Source organism: Talpa occidentalis, unplaced genomic scaffold, assembly GCF_014898055.3.
Source record: "Talpa occidentalis isolate TD23 unplaced genomic scaffold, MPIMG_talOcc4v2.1 talOcc4.11, whole genome shotgun sequence".
NCBI classification, from domain to species: Eukaryota; Metazoa; Chordata; class Mammalia; order Eulipotyphla; family Talpidae; genus Talpa; species Talpa occidentalis.
The window spans coordinates 71,347,535-71,364,165 of NW_023601104.1; the positions used below are offsets into that span (position 1 = coordinate 71,347,535).

At 38.0% G+C, this 16,631-nt stretch overlaps 1 protein-coding gene across 11 annotated transcripts in view; it reads left to right on the top strand.

The window, feature by feature from the left end:
• Window positions 1-16,631, top strand: part of SYNE2 (spectrin repeat containing nuclear envelope protein 2) — a 308,736-nt gene that overhangs the window by 88,803 nt on the left and 203,302 nt on the right. For 8 of the 11 annotated variants that reach the window (XM_054690979.1, XM_054690990.1, XM_054690998.1 and 5 more), the window contains exons 8-11: window positions 128-324; window positions 6,163-6,263; window positions 8,306-8,413; window positions 10,586-10,723. In XM_054690979.1, coding sequence (XP_054546954.1) covers window positions 128-324; window positions 6,163-6,263; window positions 8,306-8,413; window positions 10,586-10,723 — 544 coding nt within the window. The remainder of the gene's footprint in view (window positions 1-127; window positions 325-6,162; window positions 6,264-8,305; window positions 8,414-10,585; window positions 10,724-16,631) is intronic. The other 3 variants (XM_054690992.1, XM_037503484.2, XM_037503487.2) reach the window with 1 other exon arrangement.

Consider the following 16,631-nt stretch of genomic DNA (forward strand, 5'->3'; position numbering starts at 1 on the left):
AAACATCTTTCTATAATGATATTACATTATTCGTTGAAACTTGTTTTACTATTGACTGTAGTGGATGGAAGTGCTCTAATATATTGTTTGTAATAATATTTATCATGTTTTTGTCCTTTTGTGATAGTGATGAGTCTGTCAATGTGACAGATTTTAAGTCAAGCTGGAGAAACGGGATGGCTTTTTTGGCTGTCATTCATGCCTTGCGGCCAGACCTAATTGACATGAAAAGTGTAAAGCATCGATCCAACAAAGACAATCTGAAAGAGGCCTTCGGAATTGCAGAACGAGAATTAAAAATCCCCAAATTGCTGGAACCAGAAGGTAAACAAGCATCATTTTTTTTCTTTCTTCAAGAAAACGATGTTGTCCAGTGTGAAGTTGATTCCAAAATAGTATCCATATATAAGCAAACAGGATTATTTTTTCATTCTGGAGGGCTCAACTTAAACGCTTGATTAAATTTTATGAAATTAACAATCCTTACCAATTAGTTAACCTCAGAAATTTCAGGGATGCAGCCACAGCTGAAAACAAACAATGCTGTTGTAGAGAATAATTTGAGCCTTTGTCTTAATTTTCTTCTATTGTGTTCTCCTTAATTCTGCTCTAAAATCTAGATTTTAGCTGTTTATCTCTCTCCCTTTTCCCACCCCCCTCTAGTTAAAGCTGAACCTCTGTGAGAACTAAGACAGATTTTTCTTTTTTTCCCTATACATTTGGGTCTGCTTTCCCTTGATTAAAAACAACAGCAAACACCCAAATACTGGTTATATTCAAAGAGGTAATTATCAGGTTATCATTTTAGTTTCATAAAATTAAAGTGAAAGCAATTGAGTTCTTTTGCAAAAGCACTTTATTTTTGATTGCATTGTTTCATGATGTAACAAAGCTTATATTAAAAAGAGCCCAATAAGGTGATAAAAGAGGCATAAGGGGTTAGAGAGAGTCATAGTGCACTAACCAGTCAAAAGACACAAATTCCAATCTCAGCTCTATAACCAGGTTGTGTAGGTATATGTTTAATGACTGGGTTTCCAAAACAATGTATGTGTATGTGTGTGCACACGCACTATTCCTTATAAATTTTGCTAGTATAGAGGATGTGCAGCAGATGATTTACAAATCATAAAATATGATATATTTTATTATAAATTCCATAAAGCCCAGAAATGCTTTTGTTGATTTTTGCCAAACACTTATATCCATCTGTAGCCAGTTGATGATTACAATTGCTGAACAAGTTCTGACATGAATGTTGGTGAATAATTTCCTTTAGGTTAATGAGTAAATGGAACAGCAAAGAGGTATGTCAGAACTTTATTGTTCTCCAATGACACGAATAACTTTTTTGCTAAATAATATGGAAAGAATATTTTGTTAATTTTTTGTGCTATTCACAGTTTAACAGCTATAGACAGGATATCATTTAAAAGATTAACCCTGCATTATTAATAATTTCTCCATCCCTTTCTTAGCAGTCAACAAAATAACAACTCAGATCCTCATTTGCTAATGTTTTTGTGGTGTCAGTACTACCCTCATGATGGATGTGAAGCTACCAGAGTGCAGTCCCTGAGCACAGAGCTGGGGAAAGGTGTACAGTGACCACACTTTATATATTATTTCTCTGAGACAGCTGTAATAGACATAAATAACCTGAAAAACATAGGTAATAATACATTGTAGTAAAAGACTTGGGAAGTGATGAGTTTTGAATATTTGTTACCTTAGTTTTGATTTATGTGTAGTTTTTTTTTTTTAAAAGATTTATTTATTTATACAAGCACTGGGTACAGTCAGAAGCGCGGGAGGGTGAGAGAATTCACCAGAGCCAGAGTGGGGAGCAGAGCAGGCAGAAGGACCGAAGCACACTGCTGAGGGGAGCAGTGGGCGGCAGGAGAGGTCTGCACGCCATATGGGACCCTCCTCTGGTGGCCGGGGAGCAGCCGGGGATCGAACCGGTGCTGTAGAGGCTGCGGGCAGCTTCACAACCCAGCGCTCAACCACTGCACCACCGGGGAGGCCCGATTTATGTGTAGTTTTGATATAATTTATTTAATTGTATTTTTATATGATTTTGATGCTGGCTGTGTTTATCAACTGGCTTACAAAATTGATGAAGATGTAACCATCAGTTCTCAAGCTGGTATAAACCAGCCAGCTCCAGAATACCGCCCAGTGACTGGTTTTGACATTTAACCTTTTTGGTTTTATTATTTATTTTCTAAGGATTTATTTATTTATACATACAAGAACTGGGGTACAGGCCAGAGGTGTGGGGGTGGTGGTGAGAGGATTCACCACAGACAGAATGGGGAACAGAATAGGCAGATTGACTGAAATAGACTGCTGAGGGGAGCAGCGCGAGTCAGAAGAGGTCTGCTGCACCATGTGGGCCGCTCCCTGGCCAGGGTTCGAACTCATGCTGCAGTGGCTGCGGATAGCTTCATAGGTTGCGTCTTAACCCCTTGAGCCACCAGGGAGGCCCTAATCTTTTTGGTTTTAAAGCATTTTGTTTTCATGTAGTTCACATACCATACAATTTACTCCATTTAAGTGTACTACCCAATGTTTCTTAGTATATTCACAAATTCTGGTAACCGTCATCAGTCATCACAGTCAATTTTAAAATTTTTTCATCACTCCAAGAAAAACCCATCATCCTATTAGCAGTCCCTCCCCTGTTTCTCACAAGCTCCTGTGCCTCTGTCCCCCTCAACCCAGCCCTCAGCAACCACCACTCTTTCTGTCGCTATGTATTTGCCAATTCTGGGCATTTCGTATAAATGGAATCATACTACATGATAACTGTGGTCTTTTACCAGTGGCTTCTTCATTTTAGCATAAGACTAGCTTTAGACTTATGGAAAAATGGGGTGGTCCAATAAGTTTTTATATACTTCATACCAGTTTCCCCATACACTGGCTACCATTAATGAACCAATATTGATATTGTTCTGGAAGGTCACACTCTGGTCATGGTGCCTTCATTTTTCCCCATGCCCTCCTCCCTTCAGAGCCCACTCAGAATACTACATGCTATTGTCATGTTTCCTTGGGTTCCTCTTCATGACAGTTTCTCAGATATTTTTGTTTTGAATGACTGTGACAATTTTGAGGATTACTGGTCACGTATTTTGTAGGATGCTCCTTTACTGGAATTGGGGTAATGTTTGTTTTCCTGTTAGTCTGAGGTGAAGTGCCGTTCTCATGACATCACATCAAGGGAACACATTGTCAATATGACATCGCTGTTGATGTTGACCTTGATCATCCAGCTAAGGTTGTGTTTGTCAGGTTTCTCCCCTGTAAAGTTACTCTTTAATTCCTCTCTTTCTGTACTATACTCTCTGGAGGAAAGTCATTATCCAGAGGCCACCCTTGGGCAAGTTCTGGTCACCCTCCTTGAAGGCAAGTCATTTACAGAAATATTTGGAATTCTTAACAGATTTGTCTGTTTCTCCCTTTCATTCATATACCCAACCATTTTCTTAATAATAGTATGGGCTCATGAACATTTTTCTTATATTTTGGTTTGCAATCCAATGCTGCATAGTTTATTTTATTGATCAAATTAAATATATATTTTTTTACTTTCAGTACTTTATTTTTACCTTGTTTTATCAAGGTAGCGTTGGTTTACAACATTGTTTGTGATTTAGAGGTATAGGATCTCCCCCTTCAGGTGTTGTTACCACACCACACCCTCCCACAAATCCTTTATGCTCCCTCCCCACTTTGTTTTCTCAAAAAAAATTTTTTTGACAAAGTTTCAGCCCCTGGGAGCTCTTTGCGTGGCCTCTGTGCTCCTTTGACATAGCCCCTCACTCTGGGGTTTCCGCGTGTGTTTTGAGCACATCTCTGCTTTTGGGCTCTTCAAGGTGCTCCAGGCTCATCTTGTCTCTTTCCTATCTTAGTTTTCCAAGAAGCCCTGATTTCTTTTATTGAGAAACCAGGACCTGAGTGTTAGGTTTATTCATTGCTCCTGGTATCACAGATGAATTAGAGAATATTTCCCAGTTCACATTTAGCCTAAGAGTCCATAGCTCTAGATACCAGGATTTTCATTAGTTTGGCTTCATGTTGCTTGTTACTAATTCTTCTTGTTAACTCTCCCTCCATCTTCTTGTTTTACCTGCCCTCCCCTTTTTTCTTTCTTTGTCTTTTCTTTTTATCGCTTTATTATCTTTTTGTTTTTATTTCCCTCCATGCTCTGCTCTATTTTCTATTTCTGTTTAATCTTTTTTTCTTAATATTTCTATCATTTTGTGGTTCTCCAGGTCTTTATTATTACTGTAAAAATTTTCTCTATTTTAGTGCATGAATCTAACTAGGCAACTAATGGTATAGATAATATAATGAAATAAAATTTCTACCGTATAAATTACTGTCCATAATTCTTTTTATTTATTTTTCATAATTTGTTTTAAATAGCTTAAATTTAGCTCAAAGTGCATAGTGGCTATTTATGTAAACCAAACACCTTGGTCGTATTTGAGTAAGGGAATTATCTTTGACACAATTTTGTTAAAACATTTCGTCATTATATATAGCTTTACATTCAATGAGAAATTTTTTTTAATTAATTAATTTATACAAGCATTGGGTACAGGCAGAAGCGTGGGAGGGTGAGAGAATTCACCAGAGCCAGAGCGGGGAACAGAACAGGCAGACCAATGAAATACACTGCTGAGGGGAGCAGCGGGCACGGCAGAAGAGGTCTGCTCACCATGTGGGACCCTCACAGGTGGCCGGGGATGGAACTGGCACTGCAGAGGCTGTGGGCAGCTTTGCAGCCCAGCGCTCAAACGATGAGCCACGAGGGGAGGCCCTCAATGAGAAGTTTTTAAAAAGAAATAAGGAGTTGTCAATCTTATTTGTGTATCTCATAATGTTTATCTTTTTTCAGTAAAACAGAATATTTCTTAAAGATTCTTCCTTTATTGAAACTCCACACCCAGATTTTCATTGATGTATTTTCCGGACTTACTACCTAAATTTATTATTTAGATATAGATTAGAGTCACTTTCTTCCTGTGTTTACTGTCCATAATTACTGTCCATAATTCTTTTTAATTATTTTTCATAATTTGTTTTAAATAGCTTAAATTTAGCTCCTGAGCTGACACAGGGCATTCATTTGGCCCAGTTAACATGTTCACTAAAGCATGCATTGTATGTTGTATTTGTTTGTTGCTTGTTTTTCTCCTAATTATAAGCTCATTGAGGGGCAGATAATGTCTTAAGGCAGCTAGCATCTGGTCAAGTATCCAGAATCTATTGTTGAATGGATAAAAGGAATGAAACATAAGGGCAAGTATGAGACCTTACATGTCCTTGTATCCCCTGCTTGAGCCCTCATTTGTTGACACTCTATTAATGCTTGTTGTATTGAGTGAATCTTAATTAACAGAGAAGATTTTCTTTTCAGTAATCTTCATTAGTTGTTTTAACAGCATACCAAGAGAGATTCCTAAATTATGTGATCATTTGTATGTATCTTGCAAGCTCTGGTTTGTGATTTTTGTGCTCTATTTAATTTATTATCTGCCTGGAGAAGTTCTGCCCTTCAAAAACCTTATAATATTTTCACTTTTTTTAATTTAGCGTTTTTCAAATTTATTTCACTTCGAACTCTTTTAATGCAACATAAATCTTGGTCCATAGAATCTATATCTTTATATATCTTTGTATCTTTTTGTTCCATGAATGAAGAAAAAAAAATCTTTTGGCTGTCTTGGACAATTTTTCATTGCAATATATACTTTTGAAAATGTTTGCTACACAGAGATGAGACCAGTGCTCCAGGAATGAACTCCAATTGCTGTATGTTCCTATACTCTTGGAGGAGTTTCTGCACCATGTCTTTAGAAAGAAGTACTTTGTTTTCTTCTTTCTACATTCAGCATGCATAGTGACATTTTATTATTTGAAAACTGAGGGTGTACATGCGTAATTGCCAGGATTCAACCAGCTTTGTCTGATTCTAGATTTAAGCTCTTAAGAACTCTCTAGCCTTGGAGCAAGTTATCAGGGATTGCATGGCTGGTCAACTACTTTGGTTCATTTTTAAGGCTGTCCTATGGCATAGCCTGTTTTTGAGTATTAATTACAGTAAATCATGTCTATAGCTGATTGAGAGTGTGGCATATCTTGCAGATGTGGACGTTGTTAATCCTGATGAAAAGTCGATCATGACCTATGTGGCACAGTTTCTGCAGTATTCAAAGGATGCAGTTGAGACTGGAGGTAACACTCAGGTATGTCTTCATGACTACAAATCAGTTCATTTTTTGTTGTGTTCTACTAATGGTTAATTTTTTAAATGAAATCTTAATTAAAAATAATTTGAATTAAAATAAATAATTTGAATACAGCACTTACATAAACAGTATTATGAGTTTGGGTAAATGTACACATCATGTAAATCATACTCAATCATGATTTGAAACATTTCCATTACTTGTAATATTTTACTGTATTTCTGTCCTTTCTGTACTCTCCACTTTAAGCAAAATGTTTCTTTCACTATGGTTTAGTTATACTTGTTCTTTGTTTTTTTTAAAGATTTATTTGTTTATGATTACAAGAACTGGGGTACAGGCCAGATTTATGGGAGGTGAGAGGATTCACCAGAGATGGAGCAGGGAATAGAACAGACAAATAGACCGAAGTACACTATTGAAGGGAGCAGCGGGCGAGTCAGGAGAGATCTGCAGCACCATGTGGGTAGCTCTCTGGCCAGGGATGGAACTTGCGCTGCAGAGGCTGCAAACAGCTTCACAGCACTGCACTCAACTCCTTGCACCACCAGCGAGGCCCTGTACTTGTTCTTTTTTTTTTAAAAAGTTAAAAGTGGTAATTTATTAAACTTAGAAGAATAATCTACAACTTTTAGATAGGTACTGTATGGGACAAATTAAATTTAGCAGGCTTTTACAAAATTCTAGAGACATCAAATTTTTGTCTGTTTTATTTTTTAGGAACTTTATTGAGATATGATTCATCTACCATAATATTCAACCATGTAAATTTTATTCAATGATTTATATATAAATGTATGTATGTATTGCATCATTGTTCATTTTTATACAATGTATGCTTTCTCCTTTCAGTTGTAGTCCCCGTAAAATTCCCGCCACCAATTCACCCGTGAACCTTCACCATAGTCCCTTGTGCTCTAGTCTTAATCCTTGTTTGTTGAGATACTCTTGAAAGACCATCAGATTACCATTTGATTATTCATTTTTTTCCTTTGACTTTGAATCAGTTACACAAAGTATTATTAGTGGAACTTTCAAATATATCACTGAACTGAAAAGAATCATTTATTCTGCTTCTAGGAAGATAAGTGAATGCTAATAAAATGGCTTTTAATAGTATTCTAAAATGTATTTAAGCTACTTTCTCAGACATATTTGCATGCAATCACATTTTCATATTTTATTTGACAAATTAAGGCCCATGTTTTTCCAACTGTTATGTTTGAGGCAGTAAGCCAGATTGTTGCTGGCTCTAGAAGAGACACTCAAGCTGAGTCAGTTCAATTATTTCTGACCTGCTAAGGAATTACTCTTTTCTAATTAATTTTCATAGTAAAAAGCACAATTGAAAAATCACCTGTCTATGAAATTGGATGTAAAAATATATAAAAAATACTCTTGCTTAATAGAAGAAAACATGAAGGTTGAAGGTTGAAGGATGGACATAAGATGTAGCTTCTTTTACTTCATTTCCCCAGCAATGAAATTTGCTTCCAAATGTAATCAAGCTTACCACTTATGCAAGAAGCTAAGAGAAAAATAATTCTTTTTCAGTTTCATATGATAACACAAACAAATCCTTTGGTAATGTTATTTTTAGGGTCTTTAAAGTGTTCAATATATTTTTGATGACAGTTTATTTGGTGGGTGTGAACATCTCTTGAATCAACCCACACGGATTTATTGGAAAGCAATATTTGGAAATGCCGACTGAGAAGTAATTTAGAACTCAGTTCTCTAAAATGGAAGAATAATGGAAATGCATAAGCCAGAAAATTAGGCCTTGCTCAGCCTGTTTCTTTAGCACATTATCATGTTCAAATGCTAGTTTCAATCCATTTTAAGTCTTAAGGTGTTGTGTGAACAAGCAAAATTTCTCTTTAGCACATTGAGTCATTGGTGTGTAAGGACTGCATTATATAATGTCACTGATGTTTGAAGTTGTTAATTTTATTGCTAAAGAAAAATTACCAAGTCTATTTACGATAGAGATTTAAGGGGTGTGTGTGTGTATCTGTCTGTCTGTCTGTCTGTGTCAGTTACAGGAAAAGACAAAAGAAGCCTTACTCTGGTTAACTCAACAAGAGGAAAAGCTACAGAAGGCGCAAAAGGATTCAGATAATGAAACCTACTCTGTGAAGTCTGAAGTAAGTATGCCCTTACACCAAAGTTTATTTGTACTTTACTCTTAGGGATCTTTTGGAGGAAAAAAAAATTTTATCTTAAATTATTTAAGTAGTAAATTAATCCAAGATTTAAGGTTGAATTCTAGGACAGTGCTTCTTATGGTTTAATGTACTTATGAATTACCTCAGTTATGTTGTTAAAAAACAGGTTCTGTATCAGTCGTTCTGGGGTGAAACCTGAGATTTTCCATTTCTAACACACTTCCAGGTGATGTTGGTGCTGCTCGTCCTTGAAGTAGTTTGAACGTAAGGGTTTAGAGTGGGGATTGGCTAACTGTGGTCTCTGGGCCTCACCACCTAGTTTAATAAGTACGAGGTTATTGGATTCCATGCCCACTTATGTACTGCCTGTGGTGGCTTCCACACTACAATCCCAGAGTCGAATATTCTAACACACCACATGGCCCACAAAACCTCAGGTATTTACTGTCTTGACCTTCATGGTAAGAGTTCCCAGTCCCTGGTTTAGAGTAGGGCCTGCTTTTCAGAATTAATATTGAATTATGACAACCATTATTGTCACCATATATTGAGGTTTTGCTATGTACTAGGCACCTTTTAGACAAGCATTTTGCATGTTACAACATCTTGTAGAATATGGTATTGTTATTCCAGTTTTATAGATGAGGACAACAAGACTTAGGGGGGCTAGGTGATTGATCTTAAGGTTACATAGCTACGTGAAAGCTAGGGATGGAATCAGAATACGAATCTGACTTCAGAGCCCTAGCTCTCTTTCCATCTGATGCTTCTCAGGATAAGCAGTTATTCCCTATTACCATGCATCTTGAAAGAGACTAACAGAAACCAAAGTGAAAGTTCCACAGTCTTGCTCCTTAGAATCCACTGTCTATGAAAACCTGTGCTCCCCACCATTACCTTTCCAGATATGGTGAAGATTCCTGCCTCCCCCATCTTTACCTACACAGCACTTAGTATCTCCAGGCCTCCACTACCTATCTGTTAAGTGAGGGATGGATGTATCCAACCTTTCCAACACTAACATTCTGTGGATCGTGTGTCTTCCTTTCTGTTGGAAAGGAAGGAATTAGGCGTTCTCATCTTCCTTCCACTTGAATGGCATGGACTTCTCATGCTTCTTCCTTCTTAGCTCTGGCCTGAGATGCTTTCTTCAATAACAAGATGATCAGCATCCACTGGACGTATTTTACCTCACGTCTTTGATTTAGTAATGTACTGTAAATTCAAATTTCTGAAATAAAAGACTTTGTAAAGTTATTAATTATCAGAAAGAATTAAGATAGTTATCTCTTAGCTTACTCACAAGACTTAATTTAAAATGCTGCTAATTATGGATCATATTTTATTTTATTTAAAGATTTTATTTATGCATACAAGAACTGGGGTACAGGCCAGAGGTGTGGAGGGTGAAAGGAGTCACCAGAGACAGAGTGGGGAACAGAACAGGCAGATTGACTGAAATACACTGCTGAGGGGAGCAGCAGGCGAGTCAGGAGAGGTCTGCCGCACCATGTGGGTCACCTGCCTGGCCGGGGATCGAACTCGTGCTGCAATGCTGCATCTCAAACCCTTGCGCCACCAGGGAGACCCTGGATCATATTTTAAATAGTATTTATGGAAAGGCTGACTCTTAAACACCAATTATTTCACACAAATGCAAATAAAGAAATGCTTTATTATTAAATTTTTGAGGACAGAGACAAAGTATATTCTGAAGTCTGTATAAAATGACTTGGGAGGAATTGGTGTAATCTCAGCTAAGCATGGACACTACAAGACCCATTTATACAAGATGAGAGCTGTCACATAATTCTTACTTCCACACATTCTTGTTTTTATGAACACACATTTGGTGAAGACAAAGACACTTTCCACGTGGCACTGTGATTGTCCTTTAGAGCTAGGTGACCTTGCCACTCCATTCTGGTAAAAATTCAATAGGACTGACACAAGCTGTGACCTATGTCAGTGTGATGGCTCCCAGATGATCAGGTAGCACAGAAGAATGAATCCAGATCAATGTGAGGATCCTAATTTGGAGAATTTTAGTAAAAATTTAAATATAACCCATAAGTATAGACCTTTTACTAGATTATGCTTTATGAACAAACCTAAAACATTTCATTGTATATATTGCTCTTCTAATTATAGAGCCTGATGTCCTTTTTGGAATCATTCCATGAAGAAAAAAAGCCCTTTTTGGACGTCCTGTCAACAAAAGGGAATCTGGATGAGTCGAATGAAGATCAATTACAATTGAGGGAAGCCTGGAATGGCCTCAATGCCAAGGTTACTGCGTTACATTGATTATACCTGTGTTTTCCCCATGGTCTTATATGGGTAGTGGTTGATGCTTAAATAGGAATGTATAGCGTTCTGTTTAGAGAAATTGCAGGCTTATCCAGAGTTTTTATATTTTTAAAAAATTTATTTATGCATACAAGAGCTGGGGTACAGGCCAGAGATGCAGGGGGGTGAGAGGATTCACCAGAGACAGAGCAGGGAACAGAACAGGCAGACTGACTGAAATACACTGCTGAGGGGAGCAGCGGGCGAGAAAGGAGAGGTCTGCTTCACCATGTGGGTTGCTCCCTGACCAGCTGGGGATAGAATTCATGCTACAGAGGCTGCGGATTGCTTCATAGTGTGGTGCTTAACCCCTTGTGCCACCAGGGAGGCCCAGAGTTTTATATTTGTCATCCATTCTTGGTTTGCCACAGTAGATCATCCACATTCTGAGTGATCTGCAGACAATGACCACTGTCATGTGTCATTGCCAATGAGGCTCTCAAGGATCGTGGGGGGTAGTCTTAGACTGTGTAAGGATGCATGTGTGTCTGAATATATCCGTATGATTTCAGTCGTTTTAAAATCATTGTGATTTGTGTGATGGTCCAGGGTATGGTGTATATTGACATATAGGCCATTTGTACTTTTTTTTTTTTTTTAAAGTGAGACTAGGGACCCATTATTTATTTATTTATTTATTTAAAAAGATTTATTTATTTATACAAGCACTGGGTACAGTCGGAAGCACGGGAGGGTGAGAGAATTCACCAGAGCCAGAGAGGAGAGCAGAACAGGCAGACTGACGAAATACATTGCTGAGGGGAGCAGCGGGCGCCACAGGAGAGGTCTGTGCGCCATGTGGGACTCTCCCCCGGGGTCTGGGATCGAACTGGTGCTGCAGAGCTTCGCAGCCCAGTGCTCAACAGCTGCACCACCGGGGAGGCCCTAGGCCATTTGTACTTGAGAAGAACATGTATTCTGTAGTTTTAGGGTGCAATATTCTATCAGTATTAATTAAGACAAGATGTTGATGGTGTCCTTGACTTTTTTCCAGTTGTTCTATCAACTGCTGAGATAGGGTGTTAAAGTCTGTTAGAATCCTCCCTTTAATTTTGCTTCATGTACTGTAACATGATTGCTGTCTTCTTATTAAGTTGACACTTTTGCCACTGTGAAAAACTTTTTCTCTCAGGTGAAAAGTTGTTTTTGGTGTCTTCTTGACCTGATGTTAATAGCAACATTCCAGGCTTCTCATGCAGATTGTTTGTATAACACAGCTTTTTCCTTCTTTACTTTTAACCTATTTGGGTCTTTATGTTATATTGAAAGTGCATCTCTTCTGGACAACAGATGATTGGGTCTTGATTTCTTTATATCAATTGAGGTAATATTGGTTTGAAGCACTACATGTATTTTAGGAGTACAGGTTCACACTTCTTCAAATATATGTTACCACACTCCCTCCACCAGTACAGGTAACTCTCCATCACAGTTCTTTGGATGCCTCGTCTTGCTTTTTTTTTTTTTTTTTAAAGATTTATTTATGTATGCAAACAAGAGCTGGAGTACAGGCCAGAGATGCAGGGGGATGGGTGAGAGGATTCACCAGAGACAGAGTGGAGAACAGAACAGGCAGATAGACCGAAGTACACTGCTAAGGGGAGCAGCAGGCGAGACAGGAAAGGTCTGCTGCACCATGTGGGTCACCGTGTTGATTGGTGATCGAACTCATGCTGTAGTGGCTGCAGATAGCTTCACAGTGCTGCGTTTTAACCTCTTGTGCAACCAGGGAGGCCCCCTTGTCTTGCTTTCTTATCCTCTCTGACTTCTACTTTTAGAGTACTTGGTCTGTTAAGATGTTTAATGTAATTATTGATATGGTTCAGTTGAGGTATACCATTTTAATTTTTGTTTGTTATTTATTTCCTTTGTTTTTCTTTCTCTTTTTCTTTCTCTTTTAAATTACACTATTTTTTAAAATTCCATTTTAATTTATTAATATTTGGCTCTACCGCTTTCTATTACATTTTTTTGTGGAGTTACAGTAGATACTCTAAAACTTTGAGATTATTGTACAACTTCTTGTAATGTACAAGTCTTGTAATCAAATTGATTCATTTATCTTTTGTTTTTATGCTATAGTTTTGTTATATGTGTATATATGACACAAATGTGTGTTTTAAAGTCCCCAAGATCACGTTTTTTGCTATAGTCATCTATTTTGAAGAAATTCAGAGGAAAAAATACTTTTTCATACTTATTTAGATTTTTACCATTTCTGATACACTTCATTCCTTTCTAGTAATTTGACTTTCCATCTGAACTCATTTCCCTTCAGCCTGAAAAGTTTCCTTTAACTTATAATGCTGGTCTTTGTGTGGCAAATTCTTAGTTTTCTTTCTTTTTTTTTAATCTCCAAATGTCTTCCTTTTTCCTTTTTAAAGCATCTTTATTGAGGTAGGACTTACATGTCATCGAACCCGCTCATTTGAAATGGAAAATTAAATTATATTTTGTGAATTTACAACTTGCAGCAGGACTGCATGTCCATCGTACTCTGGCTCTGTGCGGTTTGCCCATGAGCTGCAGCCTTTTTCCACACTTTCGGGAAATGTATTAAGTAGCAGTTTAAGGACTTAAAAGAACCACTTTTCCGAGCACCTCATTCTGGAGCATTGGCGCGGCTGCAGGAATCCTCACCGGTGGCAATGCTCACTGCACTCTCAGCTGTGTCCCCATCACAGCTCTGGAGCTAAGCTCTGCGAAGGGTGGGGGGCATTGTTACAAGTCAGCTCCAAACTACAAGGAGAGGAAGAAGACATTGTCTATATAGTTCAGGCTGTTTCAGGCCACAGAGACCTGGCCTAATTTTGCTGAGTAAGATTTGGAAAAATTACCCCAAGTAAACATAAAAAGAACTATTTTGTAAAATTAGGTGCTGCAAATTGTTGGTAGTTTGAAAATCTGTTCCTTAGGTAGAATGCAGCTCATTTTCTTGTGTGACAAAATGAGACATGTTAATTTTAAAGTCACGAGGTTTATAGAACTTAACACTATCTAGACGTTTCTGGTTCAGTTCTTTCAGAGCATGGCTATCTTGAAGCATCATAGTAAACTGGTTTTATATGAAGCTTGCTGTAGGAAATAGTAATATGATGTTCCTTTTTCCAATAAGAATAGGTATAAGTGCATTTGATGTAAAGATAAACATAAACTTCTACCATCAATTAAGAGTGAGGGAGGCAAAAGAAGAGTGAAGAAGATAAGAAAATATTAATTTCACATGATTTATTTTTGACCTGGCAAGATCTCATATAAAAATTCAGCCAAATTCTCATGTAATGTCTGACAGTGTGAAAGTGTGAAACTGGTTTTCTATGCTAGGCGAGAAAAGATATGAGCCCAGGGTGATACTGCCTTCTAGCTTTCCTCTCTGACTACTGCATAGACATTGAGCACAGACCCTAGTCAAAAAGCACATGTTGGATTTCACTAAAAAGAAAAAAAAATGTTACCCCACTAGGTAAAAAGAAGTATGAAACAATAAAAAATATATAGCTTTCTTTTAGTTGTTAAGACAGTTGAACCAGAGGTGTCATTCTTAGCCTCTCTAATTCAATCTTTGATCAATTTTCTGATTTATATTTTGGCAAATGCACAGATAATTAGGAAATCATAAGAGAACATGCTAACTTGTTTATCTTAAAATATTGTAATAATGTAAACAATGTTTTCCTTCTTTTTTTCAACTGGAGGCCTAACGACACATAGTTAATGAGATTTTGAGAAACATGCAAAGCAACCAAAGTGAAACAAAAATACCTCACAGTAGCACTTAAATGTGGAGTCTAAAAAAAGCCAAACTCAGAAACTAGAAAAGTGATTGACAGGCAAGGGGGTTTGACGAGTAGGGAGAGGTTGGTGAAGGGGCATAGTTTCAGTGGTAGAGGAAGTATGAGGTCTGAGGAAGTAATGTAAACCATGGTGACTGTAGTTGTTATCACTGTGCTACCTCACTGCTCAGAGTAGAACTTCAATGTTCTCAACAAAATATTTTTAAAAAGATAAACATGTAACGAGAGGAATGTGTTTATTAATTGGCTGGTGGAAATCCTTTCACAGTATGTGTGTATGTAAAATCACCATAACATGCCCTTTATTTATTTATTTTTTTTTAATAGAGGCATGTTTATTTATTTATTTGTTTGTTTGTTTGTTTGTTTATACATGCACTGGGTACAGTCAGAAGCGCGGGAGGGTGAGAGAATTCACCAGAGCCAGAGCGGGGAGCAGAGCAGGCAGAAGGACCGAAGTACACTGCTGAGGGGAGCAGCGGGCGGCAGGAGAGGTCTGCGCGCCATGTGGGACCCTCCTCTGGTGGCCGGGGAGCAGCTGGGGGTCGAACCGGCGCCGCAGAGGCCACGGGCAGCTTCGCAACCCAGTGCTCAACCGCTGCGCCACCGGGGAGGCCCCATAACATGCCCTTTAAATAGCTTACTATCTTATTTGTCAACTATACCTCCATAAAGCTGAAAGAAAAGCCAAACCTAGTGCAAAAACTAACATTTAATGCTTCTCTTTTATGAATAGTTACATTTGACTGCCTAAAAGCCTAACTTACTCTCATTAGCTTCTTGCTACTTGAATATTTGGTTCCATGGTTGATATTTGCCTTGCATGTAGTAGACACCCAATGAGTGTCTTTGAATAAGTTGATGAATCAAATAACCCATAGAATATGCATTTTGCCTATTCTTAAGAACAATATAACTCTAGGAAAAGTACAATTCATTTGGTAGAACTACAGTAGAAAGAGAAAATACATTCTAAAGCACTTACTTTCATTAGAGGAAGTTGTTTGAATGAAACACATTTTGATTTGTGCTTGATCTTCTTTGGGACGATTTTGGAAGAAAACAAACAAAAAGTCAGAGAAGAGTCAGCTTAGTTCAGATGAAAAGCCACAATGGGATCATGAGGAAGGGAGGTGGTCCTAGAGCTGGATTTTTTTTAATTTTATTTTTATATTCCCCATACAATTGCAACCCCCTTATTTTGACCCCAATCCCTCCCCTCCCCGCCCCCCACCCCCCATAGAGTGTCTCTGGTTCATAGTTGTTTGTTGATTTTGATTTTCACTTTCTTATAGTTTTTCATTTTCCTGGTCCCTTATTTAAGTTTTCTAGATTCCTGCTATGAGTGAGACCATCCGGTATTTTTCTTTTTCTTTCTGGCTTATTTCGCTGAGCATGATCCCTTCCAGCGCCATCCATGTTGCTGCAAATTGCATGAGTTTATCTTTGATTGCTGAGTAGTATTCCATGGTGTATATGTACCACATCTTCTTGATCCAGTCATCTATTTTTGGCATTTGGGCTGTTTCCAAAGCTTAGCTATTGTAAATAGTGCTGCTATAAACTTAGGGGTGCAGGTGCTCTTTGGAATTGATGTTTCTGTGTCCTTTGGGTAAATACCTAGGAGTGGAATTGCTGGATCATATGGAAGCTCTATGTTTAGTAGGTCCAGAAATCTCCACACAGCTCTCCATAGTGGTTGGACCAGTTTAGAGCTGGATTTTTAAGGTGTTTAAGATATCTGGTTGTCGGTAAGGAGTTGGTGTTCCTGCAGGGTCCTCCCCACACTCCTCTGGCTGACCCTGGTTTATTGCTGACCACACTTGGTTGTAACCTTTGCTTCTAGGAGGTTCAGGCAAGAGCTATGGTTTTTATTTATCTGGTGGACCCTCAGAAGCAGAGGGTCGTGCTGAATTTATTTTTCCATCATGGCACCATTCATGGTCTGGGCAAGGCCCTATTCTTATTTTCATTCACTCATTTAGTTGCGTTGTTTCCTTTTGTGCCCTCACGCCCCTTCCATTTGCCTTTCTCCTCAGACCACCATTATGATG